Here is a 25,251-nt window from a genome sequence, read left to right on the forward strand (position 1 = left end):
CTATCTCTGTCGAATAAATAAATAAAATCTTTAAAAAAAAAAAAAAGAAAAAAAAGGAATTGATTCAAGTATACAATGCACATTGTGTTCTGTTATTTCAAACTGACTACAGAGTAGTCTTTCTAAATGAAATGAGCAAATAGCAACAACAGCTGATGAACGTAACATTTCATCTACATAAAATTCTTCCAGTGTGCTCAATTATCTGAGAACCAAGCGGCTGAAACCATGAGCTCTGGAGCAAATAAAACTGAGGTTTTTAATGCTATGTTATGATAGTAAGGTAGAAGGATCTCTCCATTTCTTAAGTAACAACAGAATGACACTCAGTTGTTGGGAGCAGGAGAAGAGAAAGTACATTAAAATGGTAGCTATTGTGGTTTGACTTAGCATGTAACTGAGTAACTACACTGCATGATAGAAGATGCTTCAAAAGAGGTCCATTTGTATTTAGAGTATGGAGAGAAAATGTGTTTGGGAGGAAAGGGCGGATGTTTATGCTAAAGGTAAATTTTGAAAAACAAATAGATGGGGGAAGTGTTGGCTTATGAAGTAACAGTATGAGCAAAGGAATGGAGGCAAGAGGCTAAGAGAAAGGTGCAGTAGTTGGAAGAGCATTTTAGTTTACGTGAACTGAATGGGATGCAAACTTAATCGTGGAGGTTGGAGAGGGAAAGTCAAGATCTTGGAATATTTTGAAAGTAGTTGAAGAAATAATGACCAAAATGTCTAAATTTGATGAAATACATCAAACCTACACATACAAAAAAGCTTAAATAATTCTAAATGAAAAAAAAATCAGAGATCTACACCTGGACACGACATAGTCATATTATTAAAAGACAAAGGGAGAATCTTGAATAGCAAGAGAAAAATGACTCATTTTGTATAATGTGTCTTCCATAAGGTTAACAACTGACTTCTCATCAGAAATCATGGAATTCAGAAGGTAGAAGGATGTCAGATTCAAACTGCTGAAAGAAAAAGTCAACCAGGAAGTTTGTGACGAACAAATCTATTTTTCAAAAATGAAGGAAGAATTAAGATCATCCCAGATTAACAAAAAATCAGAGAATTCACTGCTGGCATGCCTACCATACAGGAAATAATAAATGAAATACTTAGACTGAAATGAAAGGACAATAGACAAGAATATAAATTCACATGAAGAAAAAAAATACTAGTAAAGATAATTACACAGTAAAAAAAAAAAACAAACTCTTTTTCTATCTGTTTTAAAAGACACTACTTAAAGCTATAATTATAAAATTCTGCTGATCAACTTATATAAAGATGTAATTTGTGTGAAAATAATAGTACAAAGCAGAGGTAGAGGAAACAAAGCTCTATTGCAGCAAAATTTTTGTTTACTATTGAGATTAAGTTGGTATGAATGGGACTGAGAATTTTTTGTTATTTGTATTTGACAGGACAACCACTAGGAAAAAATAGTATCATGTACCATATCAATGAAGGACAAAAGCAAGGTGACCATTTTAATAGGCAGAAAAAGTGTCTGATAAAGCCATCATCCTTTCATAATAAAAGCTTACCAAAAATAAGAATAAAAAGGAAATTCCTGAACTCAATGAAGGGCATTTACCAAAACTCCACAACTCATATGACAATTAAGCAGGAAAAATTGCATGTGTTTCATCTCGGATAAGGACAAGACAAGAATGCCTGCTTTTGCCTTCCTATTTCAAATTGTATTGGAGAGTCTAGCCAGGTCAATCAGGCTAGGAAAGAAAGTATTAGGCATTCAGATTAGAAAGGAAGAAGTAAAATAATCTCTAATTGCAGATGACTTACTTTTGTATATAAAAAGTTCCGTGAAATCCACACAGAAATTATAACTAATAATCAATTTCATTTTTTTCACCCATTTCTCCCACTCCTTAGTCTTCACCTTTGGCAATCACAAATCTGTTCTCTGTGCTCGTGTGTTTAGTTATATATTATCTACAAGCCTAAATATATATATTAGACTCCACATATAAGACAGATCATATGGTATTTGTCTTTCTGTTTCTGATTTATTTCACTTAGCATGATACCCTTGAGGTCCATCCTTGTTGTTGCAAATGGCAAAATTTCATTCTCTTTTCTGGCCAAGTGGTATTCCATTATATATCTTTTTTATCCATTTATCTATTGTTGCACTTTTAAGTTGTCTCCATATCTTGGCTATTGTAAATAATGCTGCAATAAACATAGGGGTACATCTATCTCTTAGAATTAGCATTTTCATTTTCTTTGGATAAATATCCAGAAGTGGAATTGGTGGATCATATGGTAGTTCTATTTTTAATTTTTTGTTGAACCTCAACACTATTTTCCATAGTGGCTGCACCAATTTACATTTCCACAACAGTGCACAAGTGCTCCCTTTTCTCCATATCCTTGTGACTACTTGTTATTTGTACTGTTTTTGATAATAGCCTTTCTAACAGGCATGGGGTGATAGCTCACTGTGGTTTTGATTTGCACAACTCTGAAGATTAATGATGTTGAGCATCTCTCTATGTGTCTGTTGGCTATCTGTATGTCTTCTCTGGAAAAATGTCTATTCCATTCCTCTGTCCACATTTTACTTAGACTGTTTGGTGTTTTTGTTTGTTTTTTTGTTTTGCTGTTCAGTCGTATGAGTTCTTTATATATTTTGAATATATATACCTAATAAATTTCAGCAAGATTGAAAGATACAATGACAGCATACAAAATCAATTGCATTTCTATTTACTAGCAATAAGCAATCTAAAAATGAAATTAAGAAAATTCCATTTATAATAGCATCAAAAAAATAAAAATACTTAGAAACGAATTTAACAAAAGTTCAAGACTTGCACACTGAAAACTATAAAACATTGCTTAAGAAATTAAAGAAACCTAAATAAATGGAAAGATATGCCATGTTAATGAATTGGAACACTTAAGACTGTTTAGATGGCAGTACCCTCCAATTTGATCTACAGATTCAATGAAATCTCTATGAAAACCCATCTGCCCTTTTTTAGAAATTGACAAGTTGATCCTAAATTATATATGAAAATGTGATGGATGCAGAATAGCCAAAATAATATTTAAAAAGATCAAAGTTGGAGGACACACTTCCTGATTTCAAAGTTTACTAGAAAAACATAGTAACTAATATAGTGTATACTATATAAGGATGAATAATTAGATTAATGCAATAAGATTGAGAGTCCAGAAATACGCCTTTATATTTGTGGTTATTTGATTTTATATGTGGATGCCTAAATAACTCAATGGGGGAAAAACAGTCTTTTAAAAAAATTGTGCTGGGGCAACAGGTTATCCACATGCAAAGAATGAATTTGGATCCCTACCTTACACAGTATTCAACAATTAAAACTTTTAGAAGAGGGAACACAGGAGTAATTTCCCATAACCTTCTGTTAGGCAATGTTTTTTAAGATATGACACCAAAAGCAGAAAAGACGAAAAAAGAGAAAAAGAAAGAAATTGGACTTCACCAAAATTAGAAACTTCTGCATTTCTAAGGACGCATCAAGAAAGTGAAAAGGCAATCCATCTATGGGACAATATACTTATAAATTATATATTTGATATGGCACTTGTATCCAGAATCTATTAAGATCCATTATATCTCAACAATGAAAAGACCAAATTAAATAAGGGACATAAGGATTTGAGAATATATTTCTTCAAAGATAGATAAAAGGCCAATAAGCACATGAAAAGATGTTCATCATTATTATTCACTCGGGAAATGTAAGTAAAAACCTTAATTAGTTACTATTTAATACTAAACGACTAAATGTCTAAAAAGGACAGATAATAGCAAGTGTAGGTAAAGCTGTGGAGAAATAAGAATCCTCATAATATAACAATAGATTGTAAAAATGATGCAGCCATTTTGCAAAGCAGTTTAGCAGTCCCTCAAAATATGACACAGATACTTGGCCTAGCAATTTGACTCCTAAGTATACACTCAAGAGTAATAAAAACATATGTTCTTGGTAAAACTTGAACATGGATGTTAATAGTTGCATTACTGATAATAGCTAAAAAGTGGAAATAATCCAGACTGCCCATCAACTGATGAATCAATAAACATAATATAATTTGGTCATGCAGCAGAATATCTTTTTTTTACACAAAAGAATATTAACTCATAAAAAGGAATGAAGTATTTATACATGCTACAACATGGATGAAACTCAAACCATTATGATAAAGGAAAAAATCTCATCATGAAAACTACATATTATATAGTTCCATTTGTAAAAAAAAAAAAAATGTCCAGAATAGACAAATGCAAAGAGACAGAGGTATATTAGGGGTTACCAGGAGCAGGGGGAGGGAGAAATAGAGAAGGACTACTAACAGGTACAAAGCTTTTTTGGGGGTGATGAAATAGTCTTAAGTTGAATGGTGATGATGGCTGCACAACTCTGTGAATATTGTAAAAAACATTGAACTGTGTACATTAACACAGTCAGTTTTATGGTTTGTGAATCATATTATCAATAAATTGTTCATTAAAAAAGACCAAAAAAGGAAATAAATTTAAGGAAAGGAAACAATCGTGTTTTATTTGAACCGCACATCTTGGCTTCTTTGTCCAAAATTCTTGGAGAAAATGGCAAATGATAAAAATAAAGAATAATCTTCATGGGAATTTTTAGAAGTTTTCAACTTCCCTTTACATTATTGTTTAGGTGCCTTCAGCAAATTGTATGAATTCATAAAGCTTGCCTAACAAAGGGCAGTTAAATAAAAGCTATAGTTCAACATGTGACAGAAGTACAAACTGTTAACTTTCAGATTTGTTAGATTATCTTCTTTAATTTAACTGTTATAAAAAATAAATTTTTCTTCACACAAAATTTATTCTCATTAACATTCCACTGCAAAAAGGAAGATGAAATAAACAATGTGATAAGTTGAAAATCAACAAAGAAACCAAAATTACTTTAGGATGAGACGTTCTAAATATCTTCATTGTAAAACAGCAAAACAACAAAAAATTGGAATGTGACCATATTTAGATTGTCACTTACTTCTCTTTCATGGTAAATTATCTGGAATATATTTTACAGATTCAAATTACATTTTTAAAGTTTTAAAGAAATAGCTTTCTTTGTTNTTATAAAAAATAAATTTTTCTTCACACAAAATTTATTCTCATTAACATTCCACTGCAAAAAGGAAGATGAAAAAACAATGTGATAAGTTGAAAATCAACAAAGAAACCAAAATTACTTTAGGATGAGACGTTCTAAATATCTTCATTGTAAAACAGCAAAACAACAAAAAATTGGAATGTGACCATATTTAGATTGTCACTTACTTCTCTTTCATGGTAAATTATCTGGAATATATTTTACAGATTCAAATTACATTTTTAAAGTTTTAAAGAAATAGCTTTCTTTGTTGTGAAATCCCATTAAAATAGATTACTTGTGTTAATTGATGCATATTAGAGAGTGTTGATGTTCTTTTTTTTTCCTACTGAACTTAAGTGTACATCTTTGTGCACTTAAAAAAATAGAATGAAAACACTAAAAGTAAAAAGTTCCACCAGAGTAACATCCATCTTATTCTGACCCATTCTGGTGTTGAATAGTGAATGGATTTAGATAAAACTATCAAAAAGAGCCATNTGTGAAATCCCATTAAAATAGATTACTTGTGTTAATTGATGCATATTAGAGAGTGTTGATGTTCTTTTTTTTCCTACTGAACTTAAGTGTACATCTTTGTGCACTTAAAAAAATAGAATGAAAACACTAAAAGTAAAAAGTTCCACCAGAGTAACATCCATCTTATTCTGACCCATTCTGGTGTTGAATAGTGAATGGATTTAGATAAAACTATCAAAAAGAGCCATATAAAATACTTAATAAAATAATATTTTACAATTATATTCATGTAAATAAAACATACACATCAATTTCATCTCGTTCATAATGCACACTCTCTCAGAGACACAATTTTTAAAACTTGTGGCTGATAATATATAGACTGCATAAAGCAATGTGTATGTAGTGTACTTTATTCACTTTGTATGTTATAAAATTCATAATTTATGTTATTACTAAGCCCCGGGATCCTACTGAGGCAGGGAAACTGAAGGGACCCCATTAAAAAAAAAAAGATGTTTACTGTCTTTGATCCTTTTCCTGCTTCTGTTCTTATTAGGATCTGTACCCCCGCCTCACATACCTTAGAGAACAGACAATGTATGTCCTCCTCAGAAAGGTCAAGGAGTTAATGGCTTCTTTGGAGTCTTCCAGCACAATAGATGACAACTAAGGAGTGACCAGGTGAGGTCTTCATGAACATTCTCTAAGACCACAGACTCCAAACACCTTGACACCAAAACCCCTGATTCTAGGGTATAAGGGACTAATGGAGGACACCTGAGCATTTGTCCGTGTTTGACCAGTTCCTGGATGCCTAAGAAGACACATACACCAGACCACTGTCCTCCATAAACACTCCAGATTCCCAAGCAAAGACGAGACTCTCTCTCCTTTGCTTTCTGAATCTCCCAGACACTCTATATATCTTCAGTAAACACTGCTCTCACTTCCTCTCGGCTTGCATTTGATTTCCATCCTCCATGAAGCCAGGGACTCTCTTGGCTGGTTCTGGGGGACCCCCCTCTGGGTCCTTGGACCTGGCATGCCTGAATCACTATAATAAAAGAAAACCTTACAGAGTAGCAACTATAACACAAAATAAGAAAAACCAACAAAACAAAAAAAACTTTTATAATTCATTTTAAAGGATGTTAATTTGAATTTCATCAAGTCACTGCTATTTCTATGATTGCTTGTTTATTTTTATACAGTATTTTTTTCATATAAATACATGATTAGTTATTATTTAATTAATTAACATTAACGTGATGCCTATGCTTACACACTGCACAGGTGATCTTTCATCCAGACTTTGGAGGCTGATAACATTCTTACATTTGTTTTTGAGGACAATGAAATAGAGCCTGAATCAGAGTCTTGAGTTCTCATCTCTACTTTGCTGATTTCAAGCATTAATTTCTATTCCTAAGAATTGTACTTGAGCTCTGGAACTGTCTAGTGTTTCTTTCATGTGCAGTAAGGAGTTATTTAAGAAACATAACTTCAGGGGTGCCTGAGTGGCTCAGTCAGTTAAGCGTCTGCCTTTAGCTCAGGTCATGATCTCTGGGTCCTGGGATCGAGCCCCATGTTGGGCTCCCTGCTCAGCAGGAAGTCTGCTTCTCTCTCTCTCTCCTTCTGCCCGCCCTGCTTTGTGTTCTCTCTCTCTCAAATAAATAAGATCTTTAAACAAATAACTTCAATATGAGAACTTCATATGGCTCAGATGGCTCTTTTGTTAAGGTTGACCAAAAAAGTACTTCCAGAGTCACAGCACTTGCACTGTGCCTGCACAGTCTTCTACAACAGCTCTGTGATCATCATTATAAAATTATTTCCATACCTGTTTCTATGAAGGGCAGTAGTGCTTGGAGGTGACATAAGGTATCTAATACTTACTGGTGTGTCATAAAACCAACGCAAGCTTTCCTGATAATATTATCCTGATGATATTTCTAGACACTATTTTGCTGCTATTCTTTTTTTCAAAGTTTCATAATGAAAGATAAAATGACTTCTTAGACATATTTTTACTATCATTTTAAGTCCTCAGCTAATTCTGAAAAAGATAAACCAGAATCTTTTTGTAGATCATTTTGTAGAAGACTAAAGATGTTGACAAAAAGGGTTAAAAATTTGGAGTTTTGTAAATTTACATGAACTTTCTGAGGCATACTAGTGAGACATATACATATTTATGTCTCCAGGGGTTAAATTAAGTTTGTTTGGAAGAAAACACGTATGCATTAAGACTTATATGGTATAACAAAATATTAATTCAAGGAGACTTTGTTCATTTGTGGAAGTACGAAATAAGAAACCTATCTGCATTAATATGTCCATTAAAATAAAAGATCGATCACAACCCCTACCCTAATTTCTTGCATGTAAGTCAGAACATTGGGGTATTTTTTTTAAAAATAAAGCTGAATGAAATTAATTAAGTTATATTAACAAGACACAGGAGAACACAGATTGAAATAGTTTTTCCAACATTGATCATATGCAGAAATACAAATGAGAAGCTTACACCCTTATCAGTTATCACCTCAAGAAAACTTGTCCATCTAGTGGCCTTTTAGGGGAATTCATTATTTAATAAATTTACCAAGTCTAATGAATGACTAAGCTGTATGCCCTCTGAAACCCAATTCTGTCACCAGACCTCAGCAAAAGGTTCAAGTTAAATCATTAATGAGGGTGAGCACCTAGAAATGAAAATACTCACATCCTCATAAATAGCTTTTTTTCATCCTCGCAGTAAGGCCTGAATGGGAAGAAAATAACCAGACTATTTATTAGTTAACACACAGATACAAATACCAAAATGCAAGATGCCCATAGGAATAGAACTTCCTTCCCCTCCTTTATTTTCTCTCTTAAAATGAAAGGTATCAAAACAACAACAACAACAACAACAACAACAACAACAACAACAGCAAACACTTATCTGTACAGAGTCAGGTCTCCCACATTTGGGCATCCTATTATAAGGGGCTTTGCTCCTCTCTGCTAGGAATTGTAGGGTGTTAATTTTAAAGCTTAAATTTTAGAAACTAATTCTAACTCCTTAATGAAAACCTCGTGGAAGTCTTCATGTACTGGGTGTATACTTGAGAACTTTCATGTCTCTTCAATTCATCTACACACAGTAATCAATCAGTTAGCACCTGAAAGCTGCTGAGGTGTTTTTAAATCCTAAGAAAAGCAGAAGGAGTATTATATGTCTTTATAAAGAGACAATCTAAAAATATGTCAAATGTGTCGATAGGACGATGACCAATATTTTATTCACATTCTTAATTTAATGAATTTAAATAGTTATAACTGCTTTTGTAGTTTGTACTCATTGATAAATCTACCAGACTTAGGAAACAATATAGTAGGATACAAGTTAGGTTTGAAATTTTTATCTGAAATTCAAATTTAATTGATATACTGTGCTTAGCCTGTCAGCCAGATCCATACAAAGACACTTATCAGAACACTGTATACATGTAGTTTCTATATGACCTTAAGTAATATGGATATAGAATATAACTTTTAGTTACCAAAAGGGGAAAAAACATCAGAAAATCTCCCATAAGCCATAAAAATCACCAAAACACATGCTGTCAAATTATTTCATATTCGCCACTAGCAGGTTTCAAGTTGAAATGAATGCAGATGAATTGCTGCTTTTTCGCAGTGATATAAGGCTTATCTCAGTTTTTTGACAGGGCCTTACATAACAAAGCTCCTAATGGAAGCAGAAATTGTCTTCAATTATACCCAGTGTCTAAAGGTGGGTCAGCCTAGCTTTTTAAGCTCTTAAAATGTCTCTGATTTTTGTCAGGGTTACCAAATTAATAGGACTCAATGAACTTTTGTCCTTACTTAAAAGTTAAAACTTGGAGGAAGGCACTACATACATAATGATTTTTTTTTAAGCTTTCCCATATTAGGTTTGGAGATGAAATCACAAGTTTATGCATAAGAAGGACTTTGAAGGAGAGCAAGACAAGGATTAAAATTGAGGTGCATTGCAACTGTGAGCGCTAAGAGAGTTCTGGCATCTGGTTTTGGAAAGGAATGGGGATGTTTTCAGATTCGTGATTTATTAATTTACTTAGCAAATATTAATTAAGCATCTACTATTCTATATCCTAGGCAGTAGGGACACAGCAGTGATGAAACAGGCTACTGTGTCTGCCCCCATGGAGCTCCTTGTTTAATTACCCCCTTCACTCCAGCAGCCCTCAGTTTGTTTCCTATGATTAAGAGTCTCCTATGTTTTGTCTCCCTCTCTGGTTTCACCTTATTTTATTTTTTCCTCTCTTCTCCTATGATCTTCTGTTTTGTTTCTTAAATTCCACATATGAGTGAGATCATATGATAATTGTCTTTCTCTGATTTACTTATTTCGCTTAGCATAATACAATTTTTAAGAGTAGTTGTACAGCTTCAGAATCCTCCATATGGAGTCATAGAGACACCAAAGGCCTATGAAGATAGTATGTTTGTTCTTTGTAAAGGTTTACAGGATCTTTCCACCACTGTGCTATACCTCCTCAAAGATAACAGTTTTATGAGGATTGATGGAGGGAGGTGGGCAGGGTGGGCTGAATGGGTAGGGGGTATTAAGGAGGGTACTTGCTGTGATGAGTACTTAAGCGTTATATGTAAGGGATGAATCACTAAATTCTACACCTGAAACAAAAGAAAGAAAGAAAGAAAGAAAGAAAGAAAGAAAGAAAGAAAGAAAGAAAGAAAGAAAGAAAAAAAGAAAAAGAAAGAAAGAAAGAAAGAAAGAAAGAAAGAAAGAAAGAAAAAGAAAAGGTAGCAGTTTTAAAGGAAAGAAGCAGTTACTTATTTGATAATTTCTAATAATCTAAAAAGCATAGATATTAATTCTGTACTCGAATTTGTCGGAGATAGAATTAGAGGTCATCTACTTCAGTTCCACCCTTTTAGAGAAAAAACAATCATAGCCAAAACTCATTCACTGCTTACTTTGTACCCACTCCAGTTTTGCTTTCCATGTAGAAACCCAATTTCCCAATGAGTATATGACAAGTGAGATAACTAACTTGTTCATGGTTAAAAAGCCAGTAAAGGTAAAGCCACAATTCAAAGCTAAACAATGCCCAAATAACCTACTTAACCACCACTACTCCTGACAGAGAAAGAAAGGTGGAGTCCCTTGGCGATATGTCTGGTTGGTTATCAGAATGAAACATGACCCAGGGTCCCTTCCTCAAACACCCTGCCTCTTTTCTGCCCCTTCTGACCCACTGTTGATAAAATAATTAACCACATGTTCAGAACCGAATTGAGGAACACGCTGATATTCATCATGCAATCTTGGCAAAAGCTTATCCTGGGTTCAATTTTCGCCAAGTACAGCACCGATTGTAATCCATAAGCATTTTTCAATCCTATCAGGTATGAAGCCCAGCATTAATGTGAGGTACGTGGCAATTTTTTTTTTCACTGTGCACATTGGACTTCAGCAACCTTGTAGATTTTCCTTGATCTTAAAATGGAAAGCAGCTTAAAGAATTTGAAAAGATTATTTGCTGTCTCTGTTACTAGTGATGCCTTAGAATGTCTCTTGCTAAAAAAGCGACTTCACCATACTAAATCATCAGAAACACTCTTGACCTACAATGCCAACGGCTTTAAGTTTAACATAAAGTATTACTTATTTTGCAGTATAGACTAAGACAGTTTACTCTAAAATTAGCAGAGTGGGTTACCCTTTTAAATTTTGAAATAGGTAAAAACAAATTCTAGATATACCAAGTGGCCATCATTTCTAAAACTTGAAATGTGGTTGGCATGATACATTCATTTGCTGTGCTGTTTCACATTTCCTTGATCATCTGGTGTCAAAACATTAAACCATGGAGTATGTTAGCTCCGTTCGATTACAGGGAAAAAGGGAGGAAGAAAATTAGGCTATGGGCCAAAGAAATTGAATGCAAGTTTCTATACAGGACTTGACAGCAAATACCTCTGGTCTGCAAGAGAATTCAGTCTTTGACACCTGGACCAGAGCTGCATTCTTTCACAAATCAAATTTGCCTTCTTTTGGATGACAGTCTTATGAATGGAGTTGCATTTTAATTGCGTGTCCACTACTATTCTCTTACAAATTCTATTTACTAGTAATATCCTACTTTCTTCTAAGAACAGCACAACAGTTCTGAAGTAGGTCATTCAGTCAAGTGCAGCCATCTTTCTGATTTAAGTCCCCTGCTTTTCCTGTGCTAAGTGAAGTCTACTCCATGCTTCCCCTGTGCTCGGTGATTCAATTTTAGAAATTAATCATCAATTCCCTGCTCGCTAGTAAATGTGGACTTATTATAACTCAGCGACAATGCTATTCATTTAGGAGGAGCAAGTCATCTGTACCCTACAAATTAAAAGATTTGGCAGGAACTCTTTTAAAGTTCTGATTTACTACAAAGAATATAGGATAGTTGTGAAATCTGTCATGTCACTGTAGATGAAAATGTAGTTTCCTAGATATCATATGGCTAAAATCAAGGTAGTCATCATTAAGTGGACCTTATTTATTGGTACCATAGGCCAGCTGTAAGAAAGCACTCCATGAGAAAAATGAATGCACATTAGAATATATACATCATTTAGGAGCTTTTAGCTTTGAGTACTGCCCTTTCGGCTTATTTCCTACTGCTTGGAAGCTCAGATATTTAAATATAGACTTGGATCTTGGGGATTATACATTCCTGACTCTGCTCATCAGACCTCTTTTGATTCATAAATCCTTTTGAAATGAGGGGCCTATGTGGTTTCAGAAAATGACCACGTCATCTATGGTCTTAGGTAATTCATCAGGACTGCCCTAGCATTTGGCTCTCTTTAGAGCTTCATACCGATGCATAGCGATCTTGAGTAAGGGACAGCACACAAGACTAGCTAGCAAAAACAGTATGTCAGGGATTCCCAGAAGCTTACCATACCACTGAAAGTCATCTTGCTAGGACATCTTTTGGACTCAGCTTGATTTCCATTTCAGTGGAGGCACCTCTACCCATGCATGTCTCACTTTTCATAGAGAAGTGTGATTAAGGTGCACATGTAGGCTGCTTGTTGTCAAGCAATCTGCGGTAATCTCAGATGTTTATAGGAGTGGCCTAAGAAAGCTATATGCAGTGTACCTGGAATCCAAGGAGCAGTATGATACATTGGGTCTCATGGGATATTATATTAAGGTCACTCCTGTAGGAGAAGAAAGTTCCAGTTCAAAGAAAATATGAACTTAGAAGTCATACCTCCCACTGGGATAGTGTTTGATTAATATTTTATAAACTTGTGCTGACTCATAGTACTTAATATATCTCTCATTACTTAAACCATATAGCTGCAACTACTTTAAAATTTTTCCGAAGATCAAAAACAAGTGCACTCAACTTTGGAAGCAGAAATTTGTCTTTTTGTACATATAGACATTTTTTGTCTGACTCAAGTCTTGGGAAGTTATTTCCTTCATCATCATTTCAAAAGGATTATTCATGGTTAAAAGACAAATGTTGCAATTTCTTTGAGCATGTAGCAATGGGTTGGTCTTTAAGCATGAATTTATTTGGAACAGTCACGGGTAATGCTGCTATCTCCTCTCTATACTGGGTGACTTATTTTTCCTACCTTTTCCAGTTTAGAGATGTTTTTCTTGAGTAAAAAACATAATAATAATGAAATTATATCTTGTTGTTTCTGTAGTCTCCTCTCATATCTAATCCTTTCTAAGTTTCCAAGGTCTGTAAGCGGCAGAGCTGGGACTTGAATTCAAGACTCTCGAAGACCTAAGCTTTTAACTACTCACTCTATTTCTCCATGTCCTGTGAGTCTATAAATTCACAATACTCGATGGTGTAAAATAAATAAATACTTCCTTTTCTTCATAGAGTCTTTATTTTCTAAGAAGCACTGTTTCAACTTGGCAGAACCAGAGGGGGGGAAATGTAATCAATATGAAAAAAAATCGGTTGCTTAACTTTGTTTTCAAACCCCAAATGTATCCCCATTAAGTTGGAAATGGCCTTCATAATCCTGCAAAAACATACATAGAAGTTAAAATGGTAAGTTACAGAGCCAGAATTTATTCAAGATAGAAATTTCAGCTTTGTTTTATTCATTGCCACTATAGCATTGGGGTCAGGGTTTTCTGTTCTGTGAGGTAGCCATTAGTTTTTCAAGAAACTTATAGCTATATATTCCATATAGAGTTCTTCACCAGGTTTTAGAAGACAAGGCAGAAAAAGAAAAGGAAAAAGAAGTGATGTTTATCCAATTGGTGTCCAATCCAATGGCAGATATTTGCCCAGTCATGTCCCCTTTCAGCCCCAGCCTAGCTTCTGTCTGTCCTAGAAAGACTCTCATCTTTTGGGGACATTTTGCACTAGCATGGCACTAGGCAACCTTGCAAGTGTCTTGGCTTCCACACGTGAAGGAATTTTTTTAGACTACCTAACTCTGGAATGATACATCCAGAATGAAAATAATCAGATGACCTTCAGGAAGCCAGCCTAAAACCCACTCATTTACTTCAATAAGCTCTACTTTACATCAGCCTATGAAGCTACACGAAGAGTATTTATGCTTTACGGCCCATTTGACTACTTTGAGAGCCTTTCAGGATGTTAGAAACACTGTTTTTCAAGGAGGGAGGCTCTGATTGGCCTCCTGTAGTCCTAGAAGGTCATTATGGATACTGAAATTTGAATGTTCAAGTCATTATTATTCTCATGAATTCTCTATTCCAATACTTGTGTGTACACAGTGAAATGATGGTTTCTATTATGATCCTGATCCTAAGGCAAAAAAAAAAAAAAGGTAATAAATTAGATTCAATTATCTAGAGTGTCTACATAATTGTAGTACAATTTTATTAAATTAAAGATAGTTATCAGAATGGTTCCAGTTTCTCAGAATTAGATGTCTGAGAAAACTACAGAGAAAACCTGTATAGCTAAGCACAATATCTGTACATTTTAGTTTTGTCTAGCATTTACCTAAGCATATAAAATTGACCTAGTGTGTGACCCAGGAGGTCACTCCTCTGAGTCTTCATTCATTCATCTATAAAATGTTACAAATGTACCATGTTACTTACAAATTCCTTCATCTCAAAGATCCTATCATTCTAATGTGGAATTGTTCCTCAGTTGATATAAAACATTTAATATTTATTACAATTTTGTTAAAATGTGTTTCATAAACACACAGCTATTTGATGTTTAAAATCTGCCAGCCTATCAAAGACCTTGACTGTTTAGAGATTAATTATTATCTAAGTACATACTGTAATTCAAGATAAAGGAGTGTGAAGAAGAGTACAGGGAACCTCATTTAGAATGGAGTCGAAAATCCTCGAAGGGGGCGCTGTCACTGGCATGCCATTGGTTGAAGGCTGCATAACCAGCAGGAAGAAGAAAGGTAAGAATTATCATGACAAGGGCAGACACTTTTCACATAGCAATTTCATTTCCTGCTTTTAAGAAAAAGAAGGAATATCTCTGAATGCCCCAGCAACAACCCAATAACCACCACTTGCAAGCAATGAGAAACGACCACAGACCTAAACTCTTGTTTTTCTCCAATGAACTTTTGTTTCAAACAACCCACCTCAGTTTCCTCCTAAAACCTAATAACGGCTGACCTTCCCTTTGTCTTTTCAGACTTGCATATGGTTTACCATAGTTTGCTTGTCCTGAATTGTAATTCTCCTGTTATTCCCAAATAAACTCATTTTGCTAGCAAAGTAACTGGCTATTTTATTTTTAAGGTTGACAGGAGGAAATATTTGTGCTTTTTTGCATTGTGTCACTGCAGTGATTTTTTAAAAATTAAGAGCAGAGGGATATTTGGACATCAAAAAGAGCTGCTTGAATTACTGAACACTGTATTATTAAAACTCACCAGCTTGCTGACAAGAGGAATAATCATAAAACATAACCTTTTATTTCATCAGAGAAAGTTTATGTCTGCCCAAGATCTGAAGCCCAACATCCATAAAATGGTTTCATACAAGTGACATCCTACTCCAAACAGCTGTCTGCAAGGGAAATAAATGGGATTTAATCTGCCATAAAATGAATTGCACAATTTATTTTTCTTGAGGAAGTCATGCCTTTGTGACATCGGCGAGCTGTAACAGTTTTGCTTTGAAAGGAAGCATCTCTTTCTATGCCAAACCCATATTAATTCAACCATGCGGAGTTTTGCTCCAGAAAAAGCAGCTCAGCTTATCCACCACCTGATGATGGGAGTTGCCATCCTCTGCCTTTAAAAGGACTGATTTCAAACATGAGCCCTAAGGAATCATTCAATCCAGAGATAGGTAGGTTTTAAGATGCTTAGTTATTAAGGATGAAATATGTAAAAAATGTCACTCAACCACATAGTGTCCTACAAAAAACTGGCAATTTCATATGCTTCAACCTAACATTTAAGAAGAGAACAAAACTGCAAGAGAACAAAATGAAAGTTAGAAAAATGACAGGTAGCTGAGCCTTATCATCTCTTCAAAATAATATTTTAAAAAACCTTAAAAGAGACTCATAGAGCAAATGTAAATATTTCTAACCCCCAAATTGACTACTCTATAGGGCCATTTTAAAAGACGTCTTACAAAAGAGCTATGGTATGGTATGGTAAGATAAGGTATGGTATAGCCATGGCTTTAATTTGTTTATCTTATTCATTTAAGTACACAAAATGTTTTTTAATGACAAAGAAAAAGAAAGCAATAACAAAATTTTCAGCTGTGAAGTGTATTCTAATATTATATGTGATCTCTAACATGCAGAGCAACCAGACAATTTAACTTAGGTTGTACCTCTTCATTCTATTATATGTTTTCCAAAATACTTATTTTTGTGTTCAAAATTAGCCTAAAAGTATTTCCTTCTGATGACTACATTCTCTCAAAATATTTTCTCACATTCTACTGTAGAACATTTTTAAATAGTTTTTGTTAAAACTAACTACATAAAGTAGCTATGTGAATGGACGTTTCCACAAGCACACCTTTGTAAATTAAATATAAATCCTGCTGAAACTGAAGTTAATTTAATCAAATTTAGGTGTATCATTACTTTCTTTAGAGGACAGGAGAATAGAGTCCCAATAGGAATCTTTTGCAGTGTTCTGAACCTACCAGGGCCAGTGTTATAAAGGCTATAAAGTTCATTCAACAAATCATTAAGAATAACATATGTCTTTAAAGTATCTCAAGGTCCTTTATTTTAGTCTGCAAAATAATCACCTACTTAAAATAGGCTTCTACTAGAATAAATAAAGGATTCTAATAGTAATCATGAAGACTGTAAATGTGTGTGTACCCTCAGTAACATTCCTGAAAGCTGGAGAGATTATCCACATTTGCTATGTAGAAGAAAAAGGACACAACAAAATGCTACTTTAAACGTTAAAGCAAAGGTAAGGCACAACAAGAATACATAACTCTCATAGACATGTACATCACGTGAGATTGGGATTTTAATTTGAAAGTAGAGAGATAGAAATCCCAAAAGTGCTTTGCCTTCTGAGATAGATTTTCTATCAAAGCATATTCTGCCATTGATGGGTAACACTCGTATTTTATGAATACAAAAAGATTTTTTATGAGTTAATTTTGTATTTTGTAACTTCCAAAACTTACTCTTGTAGGTTATAAGCTCATTTTCCTCTGACCTTGAGAACACATTACTGTTGTACATTCATATTTATGACCCTAGGATACGGTGCCACTCTGTGCTTTGACTCCCTTTCAACCACAAATGCTAAACTAATTGGTAAAATGGAACTATTTTATTAAAATTGTACATTTCGCCATAACGCAACATGATATTTAAATTTCTCAGCAGAAACCAGAACAGCTTTCTTTCAATTTGTTAGCAGGTGATGCTGAATTTCTAAACAAAAATATGCAGTTGTATTTTACAACATTTTCTCAGTTCTTGCTACTTTTTAGTATTTAATATTGACTTTACTTTTAAAGTAAAATTATCCTTACAATTTAAAATATGAATATCAAATCTAAACAATTCCAGATTCATCACAGTGATTTGCTCTCAATAAATCTGAGACATAAAAATTGCATGTCTCATAGTCTACTGGAGTATCTGATGGAACACCTGCACTAAAACATTTTTGTTGACTGTCATCTCAGAATCTTTATATGCACTTTAGTGTTAGTATTTTATCATATAAAATAGAAATGCACTATCATTCTTTATCTATTTTATGACCTTTTCACACTGACGATATCTTCCAACTTCGAATAGTTGTAAAACGTGTGCTAACTGATTTGTCTTTAGGGAAACTTTCCTTAATGTACACTTGGAGACTACTTGACTAAAATAGAACCAAATTCAAGACTCATCATTACCATTCATGAAGTGATTTAAAGTATTCCAACCATTTTTAAGATGCATAAATACTTTCAACCATGTAAGGAATTGGAGTTTTTTAGGATAATGTGGATCTTTAAAGAAATTGCTTTGCTATTGGTTGATCATATATATTTTTCTATATAAATATTTCTACATATATTATAGATATATAGATATGTATTTCTTTTCTACTTCCTGAACTTGGCTTGGGAATTATTGAATGATTCCAAAGCAAAATAGATCTATAAAATGTTAGGAAAAGGAGAAAAATTGGCAAGAGAGGGAATAACGGTAATAATCTGAAATTAGACATAAAATGCTATAAAATTAATTCATCAGAAGGCACAGGAAATGTCTACGAATTTGTGAAAATGCCAAAATCTATCAAAGAAATGTAATGATAAATGTAAAATTAATTATCTAAAATAATGTAGAGATAATGCTATAGGACTTCCATCCCAACCCTTCCTTAGGGATTTATAAATCCAATATCAGTTGCACACTAAACAATAAAAACAAATAGAAAAATTTGTTTATAATAATATACACAAAACAGGAAATTTTAAAAATAATGCTATTTATGCATTCATACTACTCATATTACTTCAACCCCAATTTTGAAATAGATGAAAGTTTTTCTGAAGCTTTGATTTGCATAAAAATTACACAAGGATCATAATGACATAAAGATTCTGATAAATCTGGATGGGGCCCGAGTTCTGCATTTCTAATAAGCTTCAACGTGGTGCTGATGTTTCTGGTCCGTGGACCACACATGGAGAAACAAGGATTTACGCTATCCGCAGGAAAGTACACAGGATTTCTTCAAACTTGCTGGCTTTGCTAGGTTGGGAGGATAGTTTCTCCTCTCTAACTTGTACATGGGGTATAACAGATCTTTTTGAAACTGAAATATTCAACTCCTACCCTTCCTGACCAGGAGTTTGGAACAAGCAGGGGCAAGAGAGAGTGAGTGTGGTGCACCTGTTTTGAGTGTGTGTGCACCTGTTTTGCATCTGTTTGCAATGGTTGTACCTTCATCCTTGCATTAAGGGAAGGGTGTCAGCAACTCTTCAGTGACTATCCTAATGTGAACTTGCATTCATCTAAGCACACAAAGTTTAGAGAATTGTCAGGTTCAAATACACCCTATCTCTGAGGTTAAGCCCCAGCTTATTTCACACATTTCAACATTTTCCATGTGGATGCTGTTAAGGTTGCCTGGAATTTGGAGATAAGCCCAGGATTAGTCCTGCTTTAAAGTCATCATGAAGCCTTGTTATAGGCCTCAAGTTAAGTTGTTAAATGTATTTCTGAGAGCTTACTGGAAAAAAAAATAATCACATTCACTAACTTTGGTAAGCTTCAGGTTGCAAAAAAATAGTGCTGTTGTTGAAAACTTACCTGCAGGCCTGTACCTTCATGTTTCTGTAGACAGAGGGCTTCTGTTGGAGGCTAAAACAACATTCTGTTTACCAAGCTTGCTTTAGGAAGAATATCTAAACAGAACTGCTGGAGAGGGCATGCACCTGTTTGAGGTTTTTTTGGTTTTTTTTATTTATTTTTTTTTAATAACTGGGTCAACCCTATTCAAGCAGACTTTTTTAAAAAAATCACTTCGTAATATTCAAAATTATTCTATAATTATAAAATACTTACATATTTTTTTCTCTATTGCTATGAAAACAACTATTACAGATTTTGCCAATTACTAGAGGGCTTATAATTTTTGGAACTCTGATTCCCAAGTGATATTAAAATGGTGCTATTAAAACAGCTAACATATTGGCTCTTCTCTTTTTATTTCTTTTTTTTTTTCTTTGCATAAGTAGCTCTTCTGTTGACCTAGAGGACATAAAATATAAGGCAGTAAGATTTGATTAAGTCATGTCAAGATTTTATTGCTTTTGACCAAAGGACATTGCAGAATATCCAGAAAAGCTCTAATGCAAAAGTGTTTAGGTGCATAGTGACCAGGCTTGAAATTGGAATATATTTCTGAAAATAAACATAAAGTATAACATTTCAGAAATAATTTCCTAAAGGAAGCCAAAAAAATCCACCAAAAAACAAAAAATAAAAAACAAAACCCTATCTTCCTATACTTTTTGTCTGACCTACTTAGTTTGATTTTTAAAGAATTGGTGAAAAATGTTGCAGGCTTACAATTTTTGGGTTGTCCAAAAGATACATAAATATACTTTATAATAATTTTTAACAGCATGTGTAGAGATAATATTGGAATAAAAAGGAGCAACAAAATCTTCTCTTAGAGTCTCTGTAAACAAGAGATGTCCTAAGGTATCTTCCTTCTTTTATAATGGATAAAATAAACTTGAAAGGAATTTTGATAAACACTCATGTAAGGCCCCTCAGGTAACAGAGGTAATGTGCTCTTTTTATTCTCCTTTTGATGAACCTATAGAATGTAATTTTTCTTCCATATCTATAGCAAGTTACTTGCTTATTGGTAAAATTTGATTTTTTAAGTGTTAAAGCAGTCTTAGTTTTTTTAAACATGCTATGAATTACCACAATTTGTCTTCACATGCCCTCTGACTTCTGTTGCTTCTGGAGATGATTAATAGGCAGGTAGGTAGATAGATAGATAGATAGTTAGAGATTCTTGTAAAATAGATTTGATTAAATTGAGAGGATCCCCACAGAGAAGTATGGAGACTATTTATATTACTGTAATAGGGAAAATCTGAGGATTAGAGATCAGTAGTTGAGAGCAATTACTTTTCTTTGCAGTGCACAGTTCACTCAACCGTCCAAGGCAGCTCTTCATCTTGACCTCTCTATGAGGAGTTACTTAGAGAGCTAAGGACTTGCCTCCATTTTGATTACAAAAATCTGAGACACAGAATTCATTAACCTGATGTTATATCGTTAATAGTTGGTGTTGGAATTCTAACTTGTGTGCATCATGTCAATGTTCTGTATTTCCCATAATTCAGGAAGCAGGACTGATGTTTCTTAGGTCCACCTAACCCCTCATATTTTGTCTGATGAGATTTTTAAAATCTGAAACAAAAATCTGGAAGAACAATCTTTCCTATTCCGTGCAACTTTAGAATTATGATATATTCTAAAAGATTACAGAAGTATTTTTATCACTTATTTCTTTCAAAGTTTATTTTTACACATATCAACAAGTTAACATAATGAAAAGCAATATTCAAAAAATTTTAACCTTTTGGAAGTTTACTGTTCATAAAATAATACTTTCAACTTGATAGTTCATAGAAATAGAATCTTTAATAAAGACACTTTAAAAATCATTGTTATCCTTAAAAATGTCCAATAGAAAAGTCAAAATCACCATTACTATCCTAAATAACCCCTTTTCTGTTGTCCTACTTCTCTTGCACTAATCACATTGACAGTCTTCTGTCATTTACTTCCTAGGTAACATTATATGCAGAAGGATAGTCCATCAAAGTTGCTACTGTACAAGAGATGACAGTGATTTGAAGTCAAGACAAATGTAGATGCAACTACTTTCTCCCTCTTTAAAGATGTTCAAGTGAAAAATGCTTCTGAGAAATATTCAGCAAAAAATGCTCTATAAACCACAATTTTCTGCTACCAAGGGTTTCCTACTATATTATCCCCAGGTCAAAATTCTGCTGTAATGAACAGTTGACCAAGACAAAGTTAATTATGTAGAAAATGCTCCACAGATACACTGTCTTATTCTCTTAGTACCAGTCAACCACAAAAGACCTTTTTTTTTTTTCTTTTTTGGGTCATGTGCAGTCCCAGATCTTTATTTTCCATTTTCATTCTTTTATTTAAAAGCAAAGTTTAAAGTTTTAGCTTTAACGCATTAAATGCTTATTTTTAGTCTGAGGTATAATGACTACTTTGAAATAAGTAGCCTCGATTAGAATAAAAAAGAAATCAAGGTGTTATTTAAATAAGTTTTTAAGTAATAAATATCGGTTTTAGTTACTGGCTTGCACTGTTGGATAGTATTGACTGCCTATCTACCTAAGCAACACAAGGCAAAAATTGCTTTGAGATCAACCTAAATCACCAAGTTGGTAGTTTACTATTTGAATGGAATGATGTTAGACAACCTCATTTTTGTCATGTAAACATCAAACCATATTAATATTAGGTGAACCATGAATCAGTATTTGAAGTGTATCATTAAAGACTGGAACTCTGTTAGAGAACCCTTAACACACTCAGCAGTTGAGCTTTTACAGTATCTTTGGAGATTATGAAGCAGCTGACATTTTTGTGGCAAATGAAACTTCCAAAACTTCAACTAACCCGTTTGATTTCAAGATGCATAAGGATAATATGCAATTAAACTCTTTTACTGCCGTTCTTCCTTACAGATATACTGCACAGTTAAGCAGAACTCCTTCATACAATGAAATATAAGGTAGAACACTGTATTCCCAGGAGGAAAAGGTTGCCTCTTGTCCACTCACATATGCCAAAAAAGAGAGACTTTACCTTCCCCACAGTATTAACAATTCTCACATTCAGCCCAAAGACGATGAATGAAGCCCTAATCTCAGGAAACTTTCTATACTTTTATTCCCCCTGTCTTATAAACCATATCATGTTTCTCAGAATGGTAGAAATATTAAAACTTATGTCAAATTGTCAAATTTTCTGATACATACTGGACTTTTCTGGTTATTGTTCAGATATGATAAAATAGCTAGAATTGCTAAGTAAAAATATTTGTGTTACTTACAATTTCCAGTATTTATGAAGTAACACTAGCGCAGCCTAGAGAATGTAACCTACTGGAAAATAATAGAGCAGATGCCTTTCAGAAACAGGAACAGATTTTATAAATCTACTGAAATATTTCCCCATTCATATGTACTTACAATAACATATTTTGCAGTGCTTGTCCTGAAGCTGGAAGTAGAATTTGAGGCATTTTGCCAACACCTGTCTAATTTACAACAGAAATGTAATGCAAATTTCTTACAGTTTCCCAAACACCACCAATACCTTCTCATTCGGTTTCTTTTGCATTTGGCCAACGTTTTATGAAATCACAACATAGTCAAAACTTCATAATTACCTTTAAGTTAGAATCAGAAAGAAACATCACAACAATCTTCTATTTTTGAGCTTGTAATATTTGTGTAGGTGATAAGAGAATCAGATAAAATATTATTAGCTGTATCTTACCTCTATCACTGAAGTCATCTACCAGAATGATTTCTGCTATCAGACTCTCTGGGGTTCGGTTAATTATACTGTGGATGGTACGCAGGAGTGAAGTCCAACCTTCGTTGTGAAATGGGATAATGATGCTGGTATTTGGCAGCCTTTCCAGGTACATCTTGTGCTTACAACTAGAGATGATAGAAGAAGAAAAACAATGTCAAATGCAAAACTATAGTATATCTTATACTGCTATTGACTCGCTGTTATCAAACTTCTGTGAAAACTAGACTTTGTCTAATACTTTTCCAACCAGAGCTTGTACGTCATAATAATTACTCAGTTCATTCATGGAATTCATTAATGATCCCCTTCACATGTGCTCCTAACGAAATAATTATTTATCCTTTTTGTATCAGGGAAGTGCCCTGAAACATGTTCTTATTGATGTAAACTTTTCCTAATGTTACCTAATAGTGAGAAGAACAAATTTTGAGTTAAAATTGTTTCCACTTAGCACACAGTTAAGGTTTAGATGGGTTTCCTGGGAAGTCCTGGAAATCCAACTTCTGTGATAATTATGCTTAGTTAATTAGTTTGGGTTGTAGTGTATTTCAATGGCTGGGAAAAAAACAGTTTTACAATGAAATAAATGAAGAATTAATCCTAAATCAGCATATACTGATACAACCACATAATAAGACTACATTGAGATCCAAACCCAGACATTATCACATTTCTAATGGAAATTATAACAAGAAAGTCCATGTTACTTTATTCATTATGAAAAAAATCTAAGATAACAAAAGTTATGTAAGCTTTAACTTTTGGCATCGTTAACTTTTGGCATCGTTAACTTTTGGCATCATTAAAAGCAATTTACTATGTGTAATTGTTATTTTTGCATATTTATAATTTATTTAATTAATTTATAAGCCACACTAGGGCAGGAACTTGGTCTCGAATCTCATTTACTTCCTAGTTCAGAAAGTTGCCCAAGCTTTATTTTTTATTTTTATTTTTTTTAAGATTTTTTATTTATTTATTCGACAGAGAGAGAGACAGCCAGTGAGAGAGGGAACACAAGCAGGGGGAGTGAGAGAGGAAGAAGCAGGCTCATAGCAGAAGAGCCTGACGTGGGGCTCGATCCCAGATCGCTGGGATCACGCCCTGAGCTGAAGGCAGATGCTCAACTGCTGTGCCACCCAGGCGCCCCTGCCCAAGCTTTATTGAGGATGATGAATTCACTTAAGTTTGTGAAATCTTTGAATTACTTCAAAACTAAAATGGAGTAAAATTTCAATCAGTTATCAAATTCAGTGATTTTCCTGATATGGATAACTTGAAAACAAAAAACAGAGTGGAAATCTAGAAATAAACACTTTCAATTTAAATGCAGAAACATCTAATTCTTTAGCTTTTGCCAGGATACTGGCTACTATATAGTCTAGATGAGGAAACAAGCCATAGCATGATTTGAAGTATTCATAGATTCTACTAAGATGTATAGAAATGCACCAGAATATTCAAAACGTTACTTGAAATATTTTTTCCAGTCATTTCAACATTTTATTTTACAATGATCAACAGGACATGTTAAATATTGCTGTGGTCTGCAACAAAAGTTGCCTTACAGCTTGGGAAAAATGACCATGTAATTAAAGCCCACAAAACTAACTATACTAGAAAATAAAATTATATATTTTAGATAAATAATTTGAGTATACAAATATAAACATTTCCTTTTTTATTCTGTCCATTTATTTCAATTATTTAATCTCAGACTTCATTATTTGTAACCATATCTATAAAACAAGTAGATTTTGATGTTTTTAAACATGATGAAGAGTTGGAAAAAAACATCAAAGTGATACCATGAAATGGGCATTAAATGCTAGAGAAAATCTGAAATTCATTTTAGGATAACACAGAATGGTTAAAAAAAATATAATAGCATATGAAACAGATCTGTGAGTGATTTCCAAGGAAGTATTGTGAGGTGGATTCTTTCACATATAATGCACAAGTCTGGAAAACAGTGCTAGTAACTCCACACACCTCATTATAATTAT

General features: G+C 33.7%; 1 protein-coding gene across 2 annotated transcripts in view; it reads right to left on the reverse strand.

The window, feature by feature from the left end:
• GALNTL6 (polypeptide N-acetylgalactosaminyltransferase like 6) overlaps positions 1–25,251 on the reverse strand; it is a 1,184,120-nt gene that overhangs the window by 630,769 nt on the left and 528,100 nt on the right. For both annotated transcript variants that reach the window (XM_034661384.1, XM_034661383.1), the window contains exon 6: positions 23,204–23,370. In XM_034661384.1, the coding sequence (XP_034517275.1) occupies positions 23,204–23,370 (167 nt within the window). The remainder of the gene's footprint in view (positions 1–23,203; positions 23,371–25,251) is intronic.

The sequence above is a fragment of the Ailuropoda melanoleuca genome, chromosome 5 (assembly GCF_002007445.2).
Source record: "Ailuropoda melanoleuca isolate Jingjing chromosome 5, ASM200744v2, whole genome shotgun sequence".
NCBI classification, from domain to species: Eukaryota; Metazoa; Chordata; class Mammalia; order Carnivora; family Ursidae; genus Ailuropoda; species Ailuropoda melanoleuca.